Source organism: Uranotaenia lowii, chromosome 2, assembly GCF_029784155.1.
Source record: "Uranotaenia lowii strain MFRU-FL chromosome 2, ASM2978415v1, whole genome shotgun sequence".
In the NCBI taxonomy this organism is placed as follows: Eukaryota; Metazoa; Arthropoda; class Insecta; order Diptera; family Culicidae; genus Uranotaenia; species Uranotaenia lowii.
The window spans coordinates 373,622,050-373,643,906 of NC_073692.1; the positions used below are offsets into that span (position 1 = coordinate 373,622,050).

The 21,857-nt window shown below is 36.7% G+C and overlaps 1 protein-coding gene across 3 annotated transcripts in view; it reads right to left on the minus strand.

The window, feature by feature from the left end:
• Positions 1 to 4,927: 4,927 nt before the first annotated feature.
• Positions 4,928 to 21,857, minus strand: part of LOC129747882 (hyaluronidase Tab y 2.0101-like) — a 136,278-nt gene continuing 119,348 nt past the window's right edge. For all 3 annotated transcript variants that reach the window (XM_055742265.1, XM_055742264.1, XM_055742263.1), the window contains exons 6-8: positions 15,549 to 15,765; positions 5,492 to 5,580; positions 4,928 to 5,374 (exon numbers count right to left, since the gene is read on the minus strand). In XM_055742265.1, the coding sequence (XP_055598240.1) occupies positions 5,257 to 5,374; positions 5,492 to 5,580; positions 15,549 to 15,765 (424 nt within the window). In that variant the 3' untranslated portion in view covers positions 4,928 to 5,256. The remainder of the gene's footprint in view (positions 5,375 to 5,491; positions 5,581 to 15,548; positions 15,766 to 21,857) is intronic.

Here is a 21,857-nt window from a genome sequence, read left to right on the forward strand (position 1 = left end):
TTTTCGGCACGAAATTGACCTTATTGTCCGCATACCACTTCAGCACGTCCTTGGAGTAGTGACATGAGCCTAAATCCGGCCAGAAGGTTGTTGGGACGTTGTGGGCCTTCAGCCGCTTCTGAAGGCACTCTTTCATGAACACCTGTTCGTTCATCGTGTCCTGGGTCACGAAAGATGCACACCGCTTCCCGCACGTGCAGATGACTTTCCAAACCAAGAATTTCGCAAATTTGAAGTGCGGCCATGCTTCGGATCGCTGAATATATCCTTGGCCGTGGAAAACAGGTTGCCGGAGATCTGTTTAAAGTCGTCCATGATGCAGCATTCAACTTTCGTCAGCATGTTGATTTACAACTTCCTGACACGAGTTTTGGCGAACTTGTTCTGCTTTTCGTCGCAATTCGTCGAGAACTTCCAAGAGCCCCGAGACATCACAGAAGCACCAGTCCGACTAGAAGCTGTCATCGAAATCTGGTCCGAATACGCCAAGGTCCAGTCAGAACTGGAAACACTCGACGAACTACCTGAAGTACTGGATAAGTATCTCGAACAAAAAACTTCATTTGAAACCGCTTACTATCGAGTGAAGGGATTTTTGCTTCAAAAATGCCCTCCACAAGCCACAACACAACCACCAACTCATGCCACACAACCCCATCACACGCACGTCAAGTTGCCCGACGCAAAATTGGCCGAATTTTTAGGAAATTTCGAGAAAAGGCTCAATTTCCATGACCTTTTTGTTTCACTGGTCCACTCATCACAAGAATTGTCAAACATCCAGACATTTAACTATCTTCGAGCAACACTTTCTGGAGAGGCTTAAAACTGATCCAAACTATTCCAATATCCGCCACAAATTACATCGTAGCTTGGAATTGATAATCAAGTCGCAACCAAACCTACTCTGGTGAACCAATACCAACATGCTATCACGGATTATATTCGGCCCGATCACATGGAACTAGTGATCGAGTACGAGCATTCATCCAAACAAGTCAATTTTTCTCCCACCACCCAGTATATCGGATAGCGGTATGCGAGCGACCGTTTTACGGTCTCGTTCTCATGGATTGGCACCCATCAAAACTCTATTGTGACCAATAGTACCAAGTACCAACTTACACGACCAGCTCCACACAACGAAAATTTCGGCGCTTGTTCCATGAACAACGCATGCGCATACAGGCTATTGGACAAGTAGGGGGAAGTGTTCCTAAATGCGCATGTTGGGTAATATGCGCATACAGCCGATTGACGACATGGCTAGAGATTCATCATATCCAATCAGTGCAGTTTGAGGGTAAGACGCTTCTAATACATGGCATGAAAAAATCAAATTGTTATATAAAGTCGAAAAAATTTAAAAATTCAAACAAGATTTTTGTCAGTTTTGTTATAATATATTGAACTTTAATTATTGTGCGTACAGATTCTGTGAACAAAAATTTTAATAGTTTTTCTTTCTTATTCATCTGGAAATCTGGATGGAAATGGAAATTCAACAAATTGAAGCTTTTGGCAAAGTTGTTAATGATAAGATATTGGAATAAGAGACAGCTTCTGAATGCCCGTATCAAGGCAGGTTAAATGCCTATATCAAGAAAAAATGGATTATTCTTATAAATTTTTTACTTTCTATCATTTAAACATTAAACCTACGCTCGAATCACGATCTTACAGCGAAAAAATAAGAGCTTCATACTGATCCGATAAAAATACAATATGAACAAAATATTACCATGAGGCATAGTTAAGTATGCCATATGGCCATATGGCATACTTAACTATGTTTCATGTAAAAGAACTAGTGGTGTAAAAAATTTACATCTGTTTCTACCATTTTCGATTAAATAATATCAAAATATTGCAAGTTTTAATGAAATATAGCTAAAAACATATATATGCGCATTTAGCCCGCCGGTTTCGGAAATCGGCTATTTTGACTTCTTTTATTATAAAATTATTTTCACAAAAACTGTAAGAGATTTTAACAGGAAAATTGCTCTTACGTATAGAAAACAGATGTCCGCTCATGTACATATAGTTTTCAGACTCCTATCTATTGGAATATGGGAGAAAATGAGTGCTTTCCTTAATATGCGCATATAGCCCGGCTCTCCCCTACAACGACTTTTCTTCGGCCACCTTGTAGGACGACTCCATCTTCGCCTTGTCCGCATCGAATTGCTTTACGAACCTGGCCACTTCGACCAACGACAGCCCGGGAGCACCATCAGGAAACTTGTACGCAATGGTATTCTTCACCAAATCATCAGCCATAGCAAACAAAAACCGTACACAGCACTGCTGCAAATTGTTTTTTATCGAAACACGTCTGCCTAATACGAAGTCTGATCGTCAACTTAATATGTTAATATTGTGTGGGACCAAGCTATTAGCCACACGCACACTGCCTAAACCACTGTGAGTATCGTTGTTGTCGGAGATGAACCCGACTAGCTCTCCGCTTCAAGCACACGCGAGCCGATCTACGTTGCTCCATTCGTGAGCCATTGCTCGGTGAAGTCAGTCATGTGCTCGGCGCTCGCGTGTTGGGTGATTTTCACTCGAAAGTTGAACTTGCACAAATATAATGGAAAACAACATGAACAAAGACAAGAAGAATAAGAACAATCTACTCCCCGGCAACAGACATGTAAGTTCTGGCTGTGGAAGGTTGAATAGGGAATAGTGAGATCTCACGCACATCTACGTATGGAAAAACTCGAAAATCGAAATTCGTTTTTACTCGGACGGTTTCAGAAGCCAACCCAGAATCGAAAAAAAAAACGCTATAAGGTACCTCCTTGGCATGTTACGCGTTCAAACAAGAATCCTACTAAACCAGGTAGTAAAGATAGCGTACTGGTTACATTTATTAAAGTCTGCTTCATTTAATATTGGAACAAATTCTTTTGCTCATTGTGGCGCTCCTAGTGGACGGATTTGGAAACTTTTTTCACCCACGTGTCGGGAAATTCATTACCTTTCACCATGTATTTATGTCATAACACCAAACGATAGCATTTTGTAAACAACCGCCATGGAAGCCGAACGGAGAGATCGAATTGTGCACAGTTTTCTTGAAAATCCATTGTTGTCGGCATCGAAGCTAGCTAAACAGCTTAAAATGCCCAGAAATACCGTATGGCGTGTTATCAAGCAGTACAAGGAAACATTGACGACGGCTCGGAAGCCGCATTCGAAGCGTCGGAGTGGAACTGTCGACCGGAAACTGCGTGGGAAAGTCATCAAGGCCGTCAAGAGGAATCCCAATCTTTCAGACCGCGATTTGGCCAATAAGTTCCAGGTCGCTCACAGTACGGTGCGACGAACTCGTCTCCGGGAAGGAATAAGGTCATTCCGAGCCAGCAAACAGCCAAATCGGACGCTGAAGCAGAACAATGTGGCCAGAATCCGTGCTCGAAAGCTGTACGACCAAGTGCTGACCAAGTTCGACGGATGTATTCTGATGGACGATGAGACCTACGTGAAGGCGGACTTTGGGCAAATCCCAGGTCAAAAATTTTATTTGGCGACGGCTCGGGGGGATGTACCTGCAAAATTTAAGTTCGTGTTTGCGGATAAATTCGCCCGCAAGTACATGATTTGGCAGGGGATATGCAGTTGTGGACAGAAAACCAAAGTCTTTCTCACTGACAAGACAATGACATCAGAAGTCTACAAAAAAGAGTGCCTACAGAAACGGATTCTGCCGTTTATTCGTGCCCACGACCGTCCAGTAATGTTTTGGCCGGACCTCGCAAGCTGCCATTACAGCAAAACGGTTATGGAATGGTATGCAACGAACGGGGTCAGCGTAATACCGAGGGACCTCAACCCCCCAAACTGCCCCCAGTTCCGGCCGATAGAGAAATACTTGGCAATCACGAAGCGGAGGCTTAAGGCAAAGGGAAAACTTGTTAGGAACATGACTCAAATGAAGAACTGGTGGAAGCAAATCGCCAAAACGGTGGACGAAAAGGGTGTGCGCCGCCTAATGTGCCGTATTACGGGAAAAGTACGAGAATTTCTTTGAAAGAGCAATGAATAATTTTTTTAATTTTTTTTTATGAAAGAGTAAAGAAAATGCTACATTTGTATGAAAAACAAATTATGAATTCGTTAATAAATGACTGAACTACTCGCAATTGTTTGTGTTCCAATATTAAATGAAGCAGACTTTAGTTGCCATTTGAACTAACATCAAATTGCTCAAAGTCGAGAACCATAGCTCATGCACACATGTCATCAATATTAATTCATCTGGGAAACTCTTGAGCTTTAACAACCTGTATTAGGACGTTTCATTGCTAAATGGTTGAATTCGTATGGACTACTTCCAAGAATATATCTCCGGTTTATTGATACTGTCGTAAAATTGAGCTTTTTCTCGATATGAATATCAGCCACAGTCATCAAACAACAGACGGAAGGAAGAAACTCCATTTCCTTCATCCATACATACGTATGTGGAGAGAAATCTATCTCATACCAGCTTCCGCATATCGCTTCCCCGGAATCATAAATAACAAAATGCTTTTTTCCCTGCTTTCCCGCCAGGAAAGTCACGCATCCTGCATGCATCTTGTCATACGAAATAACGACGACGATGTGCCGCCGCAGTTTTTTTTATTCCAGTTGCCAAACAACACCAGAGATATACATAGATAGGTACGTAATTGGGTTTTGAAAAATTTGAGACACTGAGTGCTCTTTTGCTTGCTTGAAGTTCCGAGGAATTCGCCGATTTTTTTTCCCGTAAACTTGAAATGATCCTCAAGTACAAAATGTCATACATGCTTTTATCGTTTGTACGTCGATGGCATTCAAACAAATAAATTCCGGGGAAAAGCGAAGAGGAAAATTTCTTTTCTATTGACCTTTTAAATAAAACGGAAAAGCAATTCGAGTTTCCGTGATTTTTTTTTTTATTGTTTTCATCTTACGATTCCTATACTTACTCAAATAAACTTCTGCTGCACAACGACTTCGACTTGGACTCATAAATAAAAGACGCTTACTCGTTAAATTGTCTTATCTGGCTTACTAGCGAAGGGTATAGAAATGGTTTTAAAATTTTTACATCGATTTTTTTTATTATTCGAAGCTAACATTTTTTTGGGACTGTTGATCACATTTGGTTCGTTGCTGCATTTTTTCTTCCTCATTTTTGGTGAACGGGAAAAAAGTTTCGATTACGTTGCCTTTTTTAAATGATTTTTTTTTCAGGATATTGTTAAGAAAATCCATCTAACATCCAACATCATCGCTTAGCTTTAATCCTTCGACGAAGTATCTTCGCTGCAGGGACACGAGAATCGGACCCAGGGTGTTGTCCATGTAGTTTTTAAACTCGAAACATTTTTCCCTGAAAAAAGGAACAACACCACAAAAAAGGAGACGAATGAAACGAAAAAGGACATAAGTTTAGCCCTAAAAAATGTAACAGTTCAAATTTCCAACCGGAGGAGCAGAGGAGACTCACCTTGTGTTGAGATCGTAAGAGCTGCCCCACAGAATCACGCCATCGGATCCGAGCTGCTTCATCGCATTCAGAGTGTTGATCCAGTCGGACTGTGGAGTAAAATGAGGAAAAATGTTTGACAAATTGATAAAACTTCAAAAATAAAATAAAATCACCAACACAAAATCAAGATTAAAACTGAAAAGCAAAAATTCAACTAAAGTCATTTCCAGAATACGGAAGGAAAACTTCCAAGTTTGAAGCTTTCAACCGGAAGTGGACCGACTTTTGAACCTCTAAAGAATAAACAACATGCTGACAAACATAATGTCTTAAGAATTTCTACTGCAAGCAGTTGTAAACTTGAGCTAGTAACTGTAGCAAACTAAAAGCAGCTACCGGATGTGGTTCGTTTATGTTACTTTGACTTGCTGCTAATACATATGTACATATATGGAACTTTAGCACATGCAAGGTTCTTAGATACACTAGGTTCTCCGACTTTCACAGTAAGTAGGCGAGGAGTGAGCGGGGCTCTCAATGAGTTTGTTTATTTTTTGCTCAGCTTTTCTGTGGTTTGTTGGTAAACAAACTTCATGAGTTCCGCATAGTTGCATAGCCTCCATAGCCAAAATGGCTGAATCGGGAATTCGTTATTCGGGAACACCTCCTTGAGCACCACCCACCTTGAGCACATGTTGGCTTCTGATTTTCACCTCTCAAGTAGAAGCCGATTGATGCAACTGCAAGCAAACGTCACTTGAAATGCTGTTAGATGGGTTGAGTTGGACCCTGTTCTTGCTTCTTATTTCGAAACTTGCAGCTTTAATGAGCTGCACATTCCAGTGAAAATGGAAGTTTGTTTATAGTAGCGAAGAATGTACTCAAGTCGTTCAGGATAAAATTTTGTTCCAGGGAGACGTTAGGAAAAGAATGCAGTTTTGTGAATGTAAAGAATTTCCTATAGTTAAGAAAAATTTTCACTATACACTAATTGAAAAAGAGAGATTGTTTTATTTACTTGTTTTTATCTTTTATATTTTTCTATCTTCTACATAAGACCAAGAAATTTCAGGTTCTTTTTTTTTAACCTGATAAAAATAATAAACTTTCGAAGAAGTAGGCGATGGTTTGTTGGTTTCGCACGTTTGTTTTCGCTCCGTTGCGATGAAAAATTGAATTTTTGAAATTTGAAGTTGAAGTTTGAAGTTTTTGGGCCACAGCCCATGTCGTATAGGATAGTCTTCCAAGCCAGCGGGCATGAGATCGAAACCCGGGCATGGCATACATAGTACACTTTCTGTGGGTTGGTGGTTTTGTAAGATGCTAGTCATCATATCCTCGAAAGATGCACGCTTAGAGTTAAGAAAAAAGGAATCTCTTCGAGGAAACATCAAATTTCATTGAGATACTGTAAGTGTTTGTGTTCGTGTTTGAGTAATTTCTTATTGTAAAATTGTGACTTCGTGAGCAACCTAGAGTGGCTTCTTATACTTCTTAACCGTTTGGGCTAAACAAAAATTAGAAAAAATCAACAGTTCATTAGTTTTCGAGTCAACAATAAAGAATTTTCGTGGCGATTGTGCAAAATTATTTTTACCATGTCTTTTTGTATCGTTAATATCTCAAACACACGTTAACTTAAAAATCTGAAAAAAAACCAAGATAGTCCTTTTAACAACCAACACAACGTTGTTACAGTTTTGAATATACGAGCTCTAGTAACGTAGCTTTCACCGAAATGAAGTGCTCGGATACTAAATGATCACAGCTTTACAACACAGATAGGGAAATTTGTTTCTCTAAATATTGTATGTGGCAATTCCAAGAAAGAGTTTCATCTAAATGTAAACCGAGATATTTGACCTTGAGTATCACAAATTCGACCAGATGTGGGTCCCGGATGGTTAATTTTTTTTTATATAGATTAAAATAACATGTAGGTACTTAGCTTTTTTGTAGTTTAATGAAAAAACATTACTGTTAAAATACATGGATAACAATTTAAGGTCATGTACTCGATTATTGATGATTGTGATTGGGGATTTCATTGTATAGAAAAGAGCTGTATCATCAGCGGATAAAGATTGCATTTATCATGTATAGAAGGAAAAGTATCGGTCACTTATTGTTGCCTTGTGGCACGCCAACGCAGATGATTTTATATTCCCTTCCTGTTCCTTCGATTAAGAAAAATTGTTTTTGGTTATCAAGATAGCTTCGAATGAAATCATCACCTAATCCCTTTATCCCATATTTGTATGTTTCAGCCAACAAAATTTCATGATTTAGCGTATCGAAGGCTTTGTTTTTAAATCGGGAAACAATCCTAAAACTATATTTATCGAATCGATTTCCTTGATTATAGAGTCAACTAACTCAGAGATTGTAATGAGTGAACCAGACCCGGGTCTAAAACCGTATTTTAGTTTATAGAGAATATTGTTTTGATCAAGAAAATTTATAATTCAATTTACCAGTAATTTTTCAAAACACCTTACTCAAAATGCTAAGAGTTGAAATCGGTCGTTTGTTATTAGCATCATCAGAGTCACCAGACTTAATATAAATTTAAGATCCTTTTTGAAAGTAAAATTTGTATATGTTGGTGAAATCACCATGATTATGACAATAACTGTGAAAACTACGGTAGGAACATAATTATTCACTGCTAAGATCGTGCGAAAGTGGGAGGGGTTTTGGAGTTTATCCTTCTCTGAGTTTCTATTTAGAAGTGTGACTAAATAAGTTCAGAATTTGGAACCAACCGTTTTAACTTAAAAATTATCCATCAAACGCTAATTTTGCACATCAACAAGTTGTTAACCATGTGACAAGTGATCGATACTCACAATAGTCAAAAGAATTAGCAAAAAAAATTCTAAAACCAAGTATCCATTTCTTATCCTTTACTATTTTTTTCATAATAAAAAAAAAATCATTCATGTCATTTCAAATTTTATGCAAAAATGAAATATTCCTCAAGAAACCAAATTCAGCCTCAATTGATTTTTTTCTAGTTCTTTTCAATGTTTAATTCTACTTTCAAAATAAGGATTAGGATAAATAACAACAAAATGCACATTTTTCCAAAGTTTAGGGAATTTAAGAACTTATTATGATTAATTTTTGAATATTGATTAGTATTTTTTTCTATCTGCTTTTATTTTTTAAATAACTTTTGAAAATAGAGTAATATCATGTAAGAAATTTCTGCATTTTTCAAAAAACCTTAAAAAATTCGAATAAAGGTATTGAACTTAATAAAATTTCCTCATACTCCAGGTTTATTTTTCTTTTTTGATAGAAGTTTAAACCGTTAGAGTCAATCTTCGTCATAGACTACAAGCAGAGCCTTAGGAAGAACCGGCTCATGGGGGGAAGGGGGGTAGTTTGGAGACAATTTTTTCTCATAAAAGTGCTTGAACAATTCATACATAAGAGTTTTTTTTATGTAGGTTCAGTATAATTTTTTAGCTTTGAAATTTTTTACAATAATGGTTGGGTATTTATTTTAAATCCCAACATTCAAAATAAAGTCCTGGAAATGTTTTTTTTATAAATATTCAAAAAATAAATAAAAGCTTTTTCCATCTACCTTAATTAGCAAAAAAATAACCTTATTCTTTTCAATCACAAAATATTTGAAAATAAAAGCAGAGGATTATGTTTGCGGTCCACATTATATTCATTTTCTACTTTTCTGAACTCAATTAAAATTTAAGATTTTAGTTTGAAATTATATTAATTTAACTTTTGAATAATTTAGCAGTCTAATTTTGAATAATATATTGATAAATAATTTATTTTATTATCAGAATCCTGCGAATAGTTTTTAAAGTTGAACTATATTTTTCGAAGATCGACATCTTCAAAACTAATCCAAATTTTATTTTATACTTGTGGTTTCTGCTGGTTTATGTTTCCAAACTGACTCTGATTTAATATAAAGTTTTGATTTAGGATTGTAAATTGTTACTTCCGGATCTTGGTAACAATGAAAGCTCGATTTCCAAATTCGTAACGTTCCCTTTTATTCGTTCGAAGCTCTACCGGGACACGTTTTAAATTCCTACGATTTCAACATTGATTAAATATAGGAATAATCTTTACAATTCTCAATCTTACGTTTAGTGAACTCTCTATACGTTTCCTTCTATCTCGATTTTCAGTAATGGGCCTCCGCTATTCACCTACGCCTTTAATTATCTTAGGTTAGAAATTGAATTAAACGTTTCTCTACAAATTTCTCACCTCTGCTCCAGTTCGATACTATCGCACTATTACAAATTCAAAACCGCGCACTTGTGTGGTATTGTAGCCTAAACTAAAGTAGGTAAACGTTAGAATATCACTTCACATACTAAGCGTAAAGCGTACCTGTGCTAGACTTCCTCAGCAGATTCTCAATTTGCACCTTCCGTGCCTTGAATTAGTTGCAGATGCCTAGATTTAAGTAATTCTAATTTAGAATTGAATACAAGATTGGATATTCCAACTATAGGCCTACCTTAGCACTTGAGTTTAGCACAAGTTAACAATTTCACAATAACCACTATGAATAACGCTTTAGTTTTGAATATCAACAACAATAATTTCAGTCGAATCGTATTGTTTTTGTTTTACTCTTCTGTTTTCGATCCACAGTTTCCCGCCTAACGCGCCTATATCTTCTTTTCTCACTTCTCACAACATTCGAACTCATTTCCGAAACCCTCGAACTGTCATTTGAGATAAGATGTGTTCAATGCTGTTTTCGGTTTCGAAGGTCAGTTCAGTGACAAGGATCAAGAATTTAAACTTTGAAAAGGCGATCACCCAAAATTTGAATTCTTAAAAAAATTCTCACATCTTTTTTATAAAATTTAGCTTCGAACTAAAACGGAATCTAAATTTTTTATTTGAATTCCAGATCTGAATTCTGCCGTTTGAACCTGAGTTCAAAATCTTAATTCCGAATCTCATAACGATTTTTTTTTTTTAAGTTCCAGATAAAAATTTCTTTTAATGATGAACTAACAAGCAAAATTTTATCAAAACCTTCAACAAGAAATCACTTATTAACATTCTGAATTTTCGGCTTCTAATGTGAATTCTTTCTTCAGTTGTTTATTTGAAATTGAATTTGTAAATCTAAATGAAAATTGCGAATGATGAAACTGTTCCGGATTTTTCAATTATGGATCACCATTATGAAATTGTTCTTAGTTTTGATTATGGAAAAAAAATTGTAATAGTTGTAATTTAATTTTTTTTGTTCCACATTCCGAAATGATGAGTTTTGAATAGTCGAGTTTTGAAATGCAAACCAAGGTTTATTCCCAATATATAAACTGGATTTCAACAACAATAACAAAAAACTGGATAAAGAATCCGGAATCGGATCAGAAATATCGGATTTTTCATGTGCATAAGCAAATTTAGAACTACAAAATTCGGAATTATTCTAACCTAAGCTTATCAGATATTTTTCTGGCAACATCCAGACCGTGAAATTTCGGGTTATTTATCCCAATATCCGCCAATATGAAAATTAGTTAACAAAAATAATGAACAAAAGCACTTGAAAATCTGTTGTTTATATCAAAACACTTCAGACAGTTTTGAATCATATTTAAGTTTCCAAAAATCGTTCTTGTTAATTTTAATAAAATGTGCTCAAAAAGTTTGGACACAAAATATTTATGAATCATTTCAATTTTTCGTTTGATTAAAGTGAACACAATCGGGCAACATCTGGGAAATATGACAAATTTAGTCTTATCTTATTAAAATTCGATATTCGGGAAATGAGAAATTTTTGAAAAACTGTAGCAGAATTGTGGACCTAGAATAAGAATTCAAGATTTTGGCTTCAGTTCTAAGTTGATCAAAATTGGATTGAAAATTTGAAATTTTGGGTTTAGAGAAAACCATTTCGCTTGGCATATTTGGAACCTCGTGGGATTCAACCCCCAAAAGAGATGACAGACAAAATCTGACAAAAGGTTTGAGCCAGGACACTGAAATCTACCGAAATTTTGAAAAAATAGGCTTCAAAATGCTGTTTCCTTGAGTGATCAATTAAATTCTTTAAATGTGATTATAAAATGTTAAGATATTTTTAATTGAAAAATTTCCTTCTTAATTGTCAAAAATACTTATGTTTTTTTATTTTCAAATTTTGTTTAAATTTCTACCGAATTGTATAGAACCGATTTTTTTAACAACCGAAATGTTCAGAACAAATTTTTTTACATTTTGTAATGTTTTTAATTAGTTTGTCCTTATTTTTTAAAACTTAGTTTTTGTGTTCTGATAATCTTATTTTTTTGAACGCCTGTAAATCTAATTTTTTTATAAAACAAACATAGTTTCTACATTTTGTCTTTTCCAGGACCCAAATGACGGTTACAATAATAATAGAGTTACAATATAAAACTCGGGCTCAAAAATTAAAACAGTTTTACTGTTTTTTATCGTTTAAAATTATCTTTCTTGATTCGATAATAAATTTTCCAAATCATCTATGAATAGTATCAAAAATGATTCTAACTAGTAGCAGTGAAGCTAAACTTTAAGGCGCAATGATAAGTTAAGAAGAATATGATTCGTGCTTTCAGTATTTATAACAAAACTGGGAATTCCTTTTTGAATTCTATCAATTCTTTTTTGATCATTCCAGAAATCACCCATTATCCAACCTGTACATTGTCAGTTTAAGCTTAGAGAACATCAAAGAGAGATACTGAAAAGTTTTTTTTTCATTGATCGCATTCATCTAAATATTACAAAATTTTTCTCAAAACAACTGGGATTTATACTTAGTTTGAATCCAAAATAAAAACATAAACAAAATAATTTAAATCAAATTTAATGCAGACACAGATATAACCTATAGGTAATCTTTTTTTTTATTTAGAACCGCAATTCAAAGTCTCAAATCAAGATTTGAGAGACAAATTACAAATAAAATTCAAATATTTAATGGAGTCAATGCTACCGTCAAACCCGAAACAAGAACTATATAATTCATATTCCAAATGGTAATGTCAGTTTAAAATCTTGAAAACAGAATGATTCCCTTTTAATAGAATCTGCGAAAATTATTTCTGAATGTTAAGCAGATAAAACTCGCATTCAATTCTAAAATATTTATGATGTGAAATTCATATTAAAAAATTATGTTTCAAAAATCTCGTTTATTCGCTATTTGCGAACGTGACACTCTCAGAAGTGTCACCCAAAATTTAATAAATTTGGTAATGAAACTTTGCTATGCAAAATTGAAAACAACACATTCGGTAACTCCAAGACTAAACATTTATTAAAATTGTTCCAGCGAGTTTTGAGGTATAAAATGCCAAATTTAAATAGTTCCTCTACTTGGATTTCTTCGCGGTCCCCAATGTGTTAATAACTGTAATATTTTTCATATTTCGACAGTTCTAATAAAAAGTTATTTCAACAACCTTTAAATTTGTTTAAAACAATCGAAGGTTTGAGCTATTTTAGAACGAAATATGTTAAATAAGTGGAATGTTAAAAGGTGATAAAATTCCCATCTTTCATAGTTTACCTTTCGTTTTTGTAATTGTTGCAATTTTTGATAAATTCAAATAACTCAAATAAAAAAACTTCAAAATTTATTTGTTTTCCCCTTCAGGTTTTTTTAATCGAAGGCTGAAGGGTGACAAAAGAAGAACTTGATATTTGTTGCGGCTTTATTTAAAAAAATACAGAAAACTCAAGTCAGGCTCGTTTTCTAAACTATTTATATTACAGTTTGATTTAAATTAGTGGTTTAATTTGAACACTGCGGACGTGTTTGTTCAAAACAAATATGTAAAGTGTATTCCTCACTTTCTCCTAATACTTTTCTCTCTGGATTCTGCTTAGATTCGATTGCCATTTTTGTCATTTTTTCAAAATTTTTTTTTATTTTTGTCATTTTTGTCATTTTTGTCATTTTTGTCATTTTTGTCATTTTTGTCATTTTTGTCATTTTTGTCATTTTTGTCATTTTTGTCATTTTTGTCATTTTTGTCATTTTTGTCATTTTTGTCATTTTTGTCATTTTTGTCATTTTTGTCATTTTTGTCATTTTTGTCATTTTTGTCATTTTTGTCATTTTTGTCATTTTTGTCATTTTTGTCATTTTTGTCATTTTTGTCATTTTTGTCATTTTTGTCATTTTTGTCATTTTTGTCATTTTTGTCATTTTTGTCATTTTTGTCATTTTTGTCATTTTTGTCATTTTTGTCATTTTTGTCATTTTTGTCATTTTTGTCATTTTTGTCATTTTTGTCATTTTTGTCATTTTTGTCATTTTTGTCATTTTTGTCATTTTTGTCATTTTTGTCATTTTTGTCATTTTTGTCATTTTTGTCATTTTTGTCATTTTTGTCATTTTTGTCATTTTTGTCATTTTTGTCATTTTTGTCATTTTTGTCATTTTTGTCATTTTTGTCATTTTTGTCATTTTTGTCATTTTTGTCATTTTTGTCATTTTTGTCATTTTTGTCATTTTTGTCATTTTTGTCATTTTTGTCATTTTTGTCATTTTTGTCATTTTTGTCATTTTTGTCATTTTTGTCATCTTTGTCATTTTTGTTATTTTTGTCATTTTTGTCATTTTTGTCATTTTTGTCATTTTTGTCATTTTTGTCATTTTTGTCATTTTTGTCATTTTTGTCATTTATGTTATTTTTGTCATTTTTGTCATTTTTGTCATTTTTGTCATTTTTGTCATTTATGTCATTTATGTCATTTTTGTCATTTTTGTCATTTTTGTCATTTTTGTCATTTTTGTCATTTTTGTCATTTTTGTCATTTTTGTCATTTTTGTCATTTTTGTCATTTTTGTCATTTTTGTCATTTTTGTCATTTTTGTCATTTTTGTCATTTTTGTCATTTTTGTCATTTTTGTCATTTTTGTCATTTTTGTCATTTTTGTCATTTTTGTCATTTTTGTCATTTTTGTCATTTTTGTCATTTTTGTCATTTTTGTCATTTTTGTCATTTTTGTCATTTTTGTCATTTTTGTCATTTTTGTCATTTTTGTCATCTTTGTCATTTTTGTTATTTTTGTTATTTTTGTTATTTTTGTCATTTTTGTCATTTTTGTCATTTTTGTCATTTATGTTATTTTTGTCATGTTTGTCATTTTTAGTCAGACGACTTGTATTTGAAAGAGAATTCAAGTTGAATGCCATGCAGGTTGTGTTTATTTTGGCATTGTAAAAAAATGAAAATGAAAGAAAAGCAATTCCTTTCCGTTACAAAAAATCAAACCCCCGATTTCCAACATCAGGAAAACCAGAAACCGGGGTGTGGGCTCGTTACTCAAAATTTCGTGGGTGAGCGACAATGTTAATTATCGCAACTTTTAATTAAACAGTTTCGAACCCCTCGCCATTTTCTTGATGCTTTGTCTCTTGGTTGTGTGCTTTCAGCAGGAGTTTCTCGGGAAAATTTTTGAGGGGGACTCGACACCCAAGAATGGGGGGGCACATAGATTCCATGTTATCATTTTACCGTCTGCCGAAGGTTTATTTTGCTCCCTGTTCAAACAAGAGCTCTAACCTATTCAAGGATGCTGCTTCTGTCTACTTCTGTCAAGTGGCACCTCGGGAATTGTGCTTTGTTCGAAATTTTTGGCACGAGTCGCTGCAGTTGGTTAATTAGATCTTTTGGGGTTTGCGATAATGGAACCGTCCCAGTGCTGCTACTCTTTGCTCTTTTTGTTGTTTCCGAAAAACGAACTTCTTGCGCCATTTTGTATGAAGGTATATGAGCCGAAGCTTTGGAAGCCGAAAAGTTTCCGTGTTGGGCAGCCAAAAGGTTATTTGTTTGCCATTAGGACCTTTCCGATGGCGGCGCGCGAGGATAAAGTTGCCGCTGCCAAAGTCATTACGGTTTTATCGCTTTCTGATATCAGCAAAATTGTCCAAGTTAATGAAGAATCAACAACAGAACTTCCTGTTAATTGGATTTTTTTACCTTCGCCTTTGTACATTTCAACAGTCGAAAAAACTTAATAAACTTTTCTCTAATTGATAATATGATAGGACTAAGAAAAAAAATCAAAACATCCTACCTCAGTGAGATACCCGATGGTGTCGGTGTAGACGTACCGCATGTACGTGAGGACCGGAGGTTTTTGGCCATAGGGGAAGCCACGCACGTTTCGGGCCACCCGGACTGCTTCTTTGACCCGGCCACGGACCAATTTTACTCGATCCCCGGGGCTCAGCTTTTCACGCAGATACACCGACGGAAAGATGATGTCCGAATCGTCGAAAAGCCATTGGATTCTGCGAACAAAAGTCAAAATCAATTTAGAACACAATTAAGAAAATTCCACTAAATATTAATATTCCAACATGGATTTTCGAAATAACTCCCCAGAATATGAAATTCCTTTCGAAAACCATCCTTCTTTCAGTTCCGATTGCCAGTGAAGTGTATGTAAATTATTGTAAATACATATGTACATTAGGGTGGCCCATACTTCCGAACTTCGTTGAAAGCTAGCTCCCACCCAGGCCCATGCGAAGCACTCATCCACGTGAGGGAGGGGGAGGGAGGGAGGGTGTTTCGATATTCAAATTTAGTAATCCAAAATAACACCACCAAAAACGCTCAATGGATATGGAAATTTATTCCCAAAACTTTTTTCCTACTTGAAAGGACCATCATATAAGATTGAAAAAAAAATATTATAAAGGATTATCGACAAAAATTTATAATTTTATTAATCGATGATTAATAACCACGATTATCAATTGTTCATTTTGTTCAACGCCTGGAATTTTTTCTAATCTTCTTTTATCCATCGACAATTTTTAAAATCTTAAAATGTTCCTAATAAAAAAAATCTAATATTCACGGATAAGACCGTTAATAATAATGTCCCTTTTTCTAAGAGCAAAATCACTCGTGTTTGGAAAAAGTGGCAGAAATGTTGACTCTTTTAGCACGTTTGGAAAATTGTACCATGTAAAAATGTTTTCAAGATCTTTTTTTTACAGCACTGTTTCTATTGCAGTCATACGTCGTAAGTAATAGAAATATTGTTATTTTTGCATCACACCACGCGAAAATAGAACACGTGTTGTAAAACAAAATCTTGAAGGCCGCAGATCTCGAAAATGTTTTTGCATGGTAAAGTTTTTAACATGTGCTAAAAGTGTCAACATTTCTACCACTTTTTCCCAACACCAGTGAACTTGCTCTAAGAAAGAAAAACGTTCTAAAGTTAATTTTAGGCAGCACACATCTCAATGTTTCGCAGGCTTTTTTTGTGTACTCCGTGAAAATTTATCAAAATAATAGTTAAAATAGTAAAATATTCGATACAATATTTATTTATCAATAAATTGCTGAATATATAATTCAATTAGCATTCGCATGTTAAGGTGTGGTTTAAACTAAACTAAAATTTTGTAACAATGCAACAAGGATTTTACTGATTCGATGCAGCCAGTCAAAAGGATTGCACAGCAAAAATTATTTCCTGTAAAATTACGCAAATGTCCCGTAACAAAAAGGAGCAGGACATTTACCGTAATTTAACAGGTCGAAAACATGATTACGTGACATTTAATTTTTAATGTACAATTTTTTTACAGGACATTTGCTGTAATAATCAATGAATCTTCGTTAGCTTTCAAGGAAAACAGTTTAAAATTACAGGTTTTGTTAGTTACAATTGATTTATTTTAAAATTGATTTATGTAAAATTATTTTAAAGGTTGCAGTTTTCGGTGATACGTAATAGTCAAAATTTTTTCTGTGCATGGTAAAATTCATTTCAAGATGAAAGCAGAATTTAAAGGGAACTGCAGTATGATTTTAAGAACAGTTTCACTATTGTTTCTTGCCATTTGATATTTTCCTCATTTTTTCGACAAATATGAATTTTTGTAACAAAACTTGTTACAAATATTGCAGTTAGATGTTTCTGTACAAGTTACGAAATATTCCAGCAAGGGTTATTTGGAGCTGTGCACTAATTAGATAAGCACATAGGGGGAGAGGGAGGGTTTAACATTTGCTTACTATCACTTACAACACAGCAAAAATTATTTCCTGTAAAATTACGCAAATGTCCTGTAACAAAATGGAGCAGGACATTTACCGTAATTTTACAGGTCGAAAAACAAATAACGTGACATTTAATTTTCAGTGAACAACTTTTTTACAAGACATTTGCTGTAATAATAAATGAATCTTCGAACTTTCAAGAAAAACAATTTAAAATTACAGGTTTTGTTAATTACAGGTTGATTTATTTTAAAGGTTGCAGTTTCAGTGGCACAAAATAATCAAATTTTTTTTCTGTGTACACTTATAGGATCTGAAAATACGAATCCAAACCAATCATGTGAAATAACAAATTTACTCAGTTTTGCCTGCATTCTTGTTGTTTTTGAATTGATGTAAATTGATTGGCTGGTAAACGGTGGATAATGTGCAACACGAGACCCCATAGTGGTCATATCACCTCTTATTCACAACTCCTATCTCTACCTCCCCGCGGTGCCGGCTGGGGTGCGAGTAACCTAAGCGGAGATCGGGTACCCAACCCCGGTGGATGCTTTGGTCGCATGCAGACTGAGAAGGTGGCCGCACGCGTCTGTTCCCCAGGTCAGGGGCGGCGTGCAACAACAACCGAGCGTCTGTTCTCCAGGTCAGGGGCGGCTCAAACAGCGTCTGTCTTGCAGCAAGCGGCTGAATTTATGAAATGCGGCTCCCGCCAGCTAAGTCCAAGATGGCAGCCCCATCGCGGGATAGGGACTTTAGGCTAACAACCTACTGCTCCCGATTTGAAATTGTTACGGAATCCGAAAGAAATGACCGACCTGGAACTTTGGCGACGACTTTTAGCATGAAAACACGGACACGAATTGGAACTTGGAATGTTTTAACCCTTGCCCAACAAGGCAAACTGGAACAACTTGCTAGAGAGGCTAGCCGCCTCAAGCTTGAAATTCTGGGACTGAGCGAAGTCCGTTGGCCTAATACTGGAGAACACAAGACACAATCCGGGCAAGTCCTGCTTTACTCTGGCATACGAGGAGAACATGCTACTCGGGAACGAGGAGTTGGTTTCCTGTTAAGCCCGCAGGCCTACGCGGCCCTCATTAGATAGGAACCGATAAACGAAAGAATAATCGTAGCCAGATTCAGAACACGGGTTAGAAAACTTACAATGGTCCAGTGTTATGCGCCAACTGACGTTGCCGACTTGCAGGAGAAAGAGCAGTTTTACAGTCAACTGAACAGCGTGGTTGAGAGAATTCCGAAGGGTGACATTCAAATCCATTTGGGCGACTTCAACGCAAAGATTGGCTCCGACAATCAGGACCTTGAGCGCATCATGGGGCGCCATGGCCTAGGACAGATGAGCGAAAACGGAGAGCTGTTTGTAGAATTTTGTGGCAACAACAACATGGTGATCGGTGGATCGCTCTTCCCCCATCGACCAGCACATAAGGTCACTTGGGTATCCCGAGATGGCCGAACAGAAATGGAGAAGAAGCCTTCTTGATGTCCGCAACAAGCGAAGCGCAGACATTGCATCTGACCATCACCTCGTCCTTGGCGAGATACGACTGAGAGTTGCACGTGTCCAACGGCGCGAGGAGAAAGTCGGGTGTCGATACGACGTCCGCCGGTTGGAGAATCCAGAGGTGAAAAGGGCATACGTTGAACAGCTAGAATCCCGAGCCTCGGAGCTGCCGACAGACGGAACAGTCGAAGAACAGTGGTGTGGAATCAAGAATGCCTTTATCACGACGAGCCATGGTAGTCTCGGTAAAGTTTGTGGAAGAAGAAGTGAATGGATGTCGGATGAAACTTGGAGGATGGTCGATGATCGGAGAAAGGCGAAAGTCGGAATTGAGCAGGCATGTACCGGGTCAGCCAAAGCAGTCGCCCGCTTACGATATGCGGAGCTGGAAAAGGCAGTTAAACGAGCTTGTAGACGAGACAAGAGAACCTGGACAAACTCCCTAGCCGAAGAGGGAGAAAGAGCCGCCGCCAATGGAGATATCCGATTACTTTATGACATTTCTCGCCGCCTCAGTGGTGCAAGGACTAATGCAAGAATGCCGCTAAAAGACCGAGCAGGTCAGTTATTGACCGATCGAACAGATCAGCTCAAACGATGGACTGAGCACTTCGAACAACTCTTCCGAGTCACGAATAGCGATGGCCAACAGAATCTGCAGCTCGAAGCGCCAACAGTAAGTCGCATAAATGGCGTCAACTCGGAAGCGCCTTCGCTGGCTGAAATAGAAGCGGCAATCAAAAACATGAAATCCAACAAAGCACCTGGGATCGATTGCATCCCTGCAGAAATGCTGAAAGCCGACCCTGCCCTATCAGCACAAATGTTGCACCGTCTTTTCGCTGACATCTGGGATACTGCAACATTCCCGGCCGACTGGATGCAGGGTATCCTCGTAAAGGTCCCGAAGAAAGGAGACCTGACAGAGTGCGGTAACTGGCTAGGCATAACGTTGATCTGTACAACCCTCAAAGTACTCTGCAAAGTGATTCTGAACAGGATCCAGGAGAAAATAGACGCTACACTCCGACGGCAACAAGCTGGATTCCGATCTCGACGATCATGTGTGGACCACATCACAACGCTACGAATCATACTGGAACAAATCAACGAATTCCAGGACTCTCTTCTGCTGGTGTTCGTTGATTTCGAAAAAGCATTCGACCGACTTAACCATGAAAACATCTGGGCGGCTCTAAGGCGACGAGGGGTCCCAGAGAAACTAGTCCATCTCATCGAAGCACAGTACGAGGCATTTTCGTGCAAGGTCTTGCACGACGGTGTCTTGTCCGAACCAATCCCGGTAACTGCTGGAGTGAGACAAGGATGTATTCTATCACCGCTACTTTTTCTAATCGTAATGGATGAGATTCTGATTGGATCGATTGACTGTGCACCGAACCGAGGATTGCCGTGGAATCCTTCAACAATGGAGCAACTGAACGACCTTGACCTGGCTGACGATATTGTTTTGCTCGCCCAAACACAACCAGATATGCAGAGCAAACTCGACGACCTCACCGAAAGTTCCAAGGCAGCAGGTCTCAAAGTCAATGTCGGAAAGACCAAGTCGATGGAGATCAACACAGAAAATCCCTCCAGTTCCATGGTAGCTGGGCAACAAGTTGAGAAAGTGGAGTGCTTCCAGTATCTTGGTAGCCAGATTACGCCTGATGGTGGTACCAGAAAAGACATCGAAACACGGATCAGAAAGGCCCGATTTGCGTTTGCGAGTCTCCGAAACATCTGGCGGTCACGCCAGATCTCTCTACGAACAAAAATCCGAATCTTCAACTCAAACGTCAAATCCGTATTGCTGTACGGGTGCGAAACTTGGTGCACATATGCGGTGACGACGCGAAAACTGCAAGTATTTGTAAACCGCTGCCTGCAGAATATCATCCGCGCTTGGTGGCCTGGCAACTGGATCTCGAATGAGGAACTACATCGCCGGTGTCATCAAAAGGCGCTAGAAATCGAGATTCGGGAACGTAAGTGGAGATGGATTGGGCACACGCTGCGAAGAGATGAAAACGAGATTTGCAGAGAGGCGCTAGATTGGAATCCAGAAGGTCATCGAAGAAGAGGCAGACCCAGAAATTCGTGGCGGCGAAGCCTAGCCGCTGAAATCCGAACTGTCGACGAGAATCTTGACTGGGACCAGGTGAAGACGCTGGCTCCGGATCGTCAACAGTGGAGGTCTTTTACCACGGCCCTATGCACCGGAGGATCGGCGCGGGATCATTAATCTAATCTAATCTAATAAATTGATGTTATGTAAGTTTTGTAGCCACCGAAAAGCCAGTTCTCATCTCTAATTTAAATATAAATGGCCACTTTCAATAAGTCATTTCAATATTCACATTACATAGTTGCAAACTTATAACATCGTGACTGATCTTAAAAGTAAACTTCAATCCACTATTTCAGCGTAAATTTCATTTGTATGTAATGAATTTTTAAGTTTTGTACTAGTTGGTTTATTTATTTTCTTCTCCGTTAAGCAAAATCAATATGAGGCGAAGAGTAAAATCACATTGATGAGTTGCCAACATCGACTTTTTCTAAATATCATTTCAACCAAAAAAAAACAAAGTTTTCGAAAAAAAACATTAATATATCAGGATTAACAGCTACGGAAAAAAGTTAGCTTGAAAAAGATTTTCAAACAAATATTTTCGATAAATGCATTATTGTAAATAATACTTTTGTCTTTCTGACAGCTTTGGAGCTTTTTTCACTGCTTTAGAGATAGAAATAGGATATCCTTAAAAAAAAACTAGGGGCATAGAAGGTGTAGGAAAACACGATCAAACAATTTTCCAAAATTGG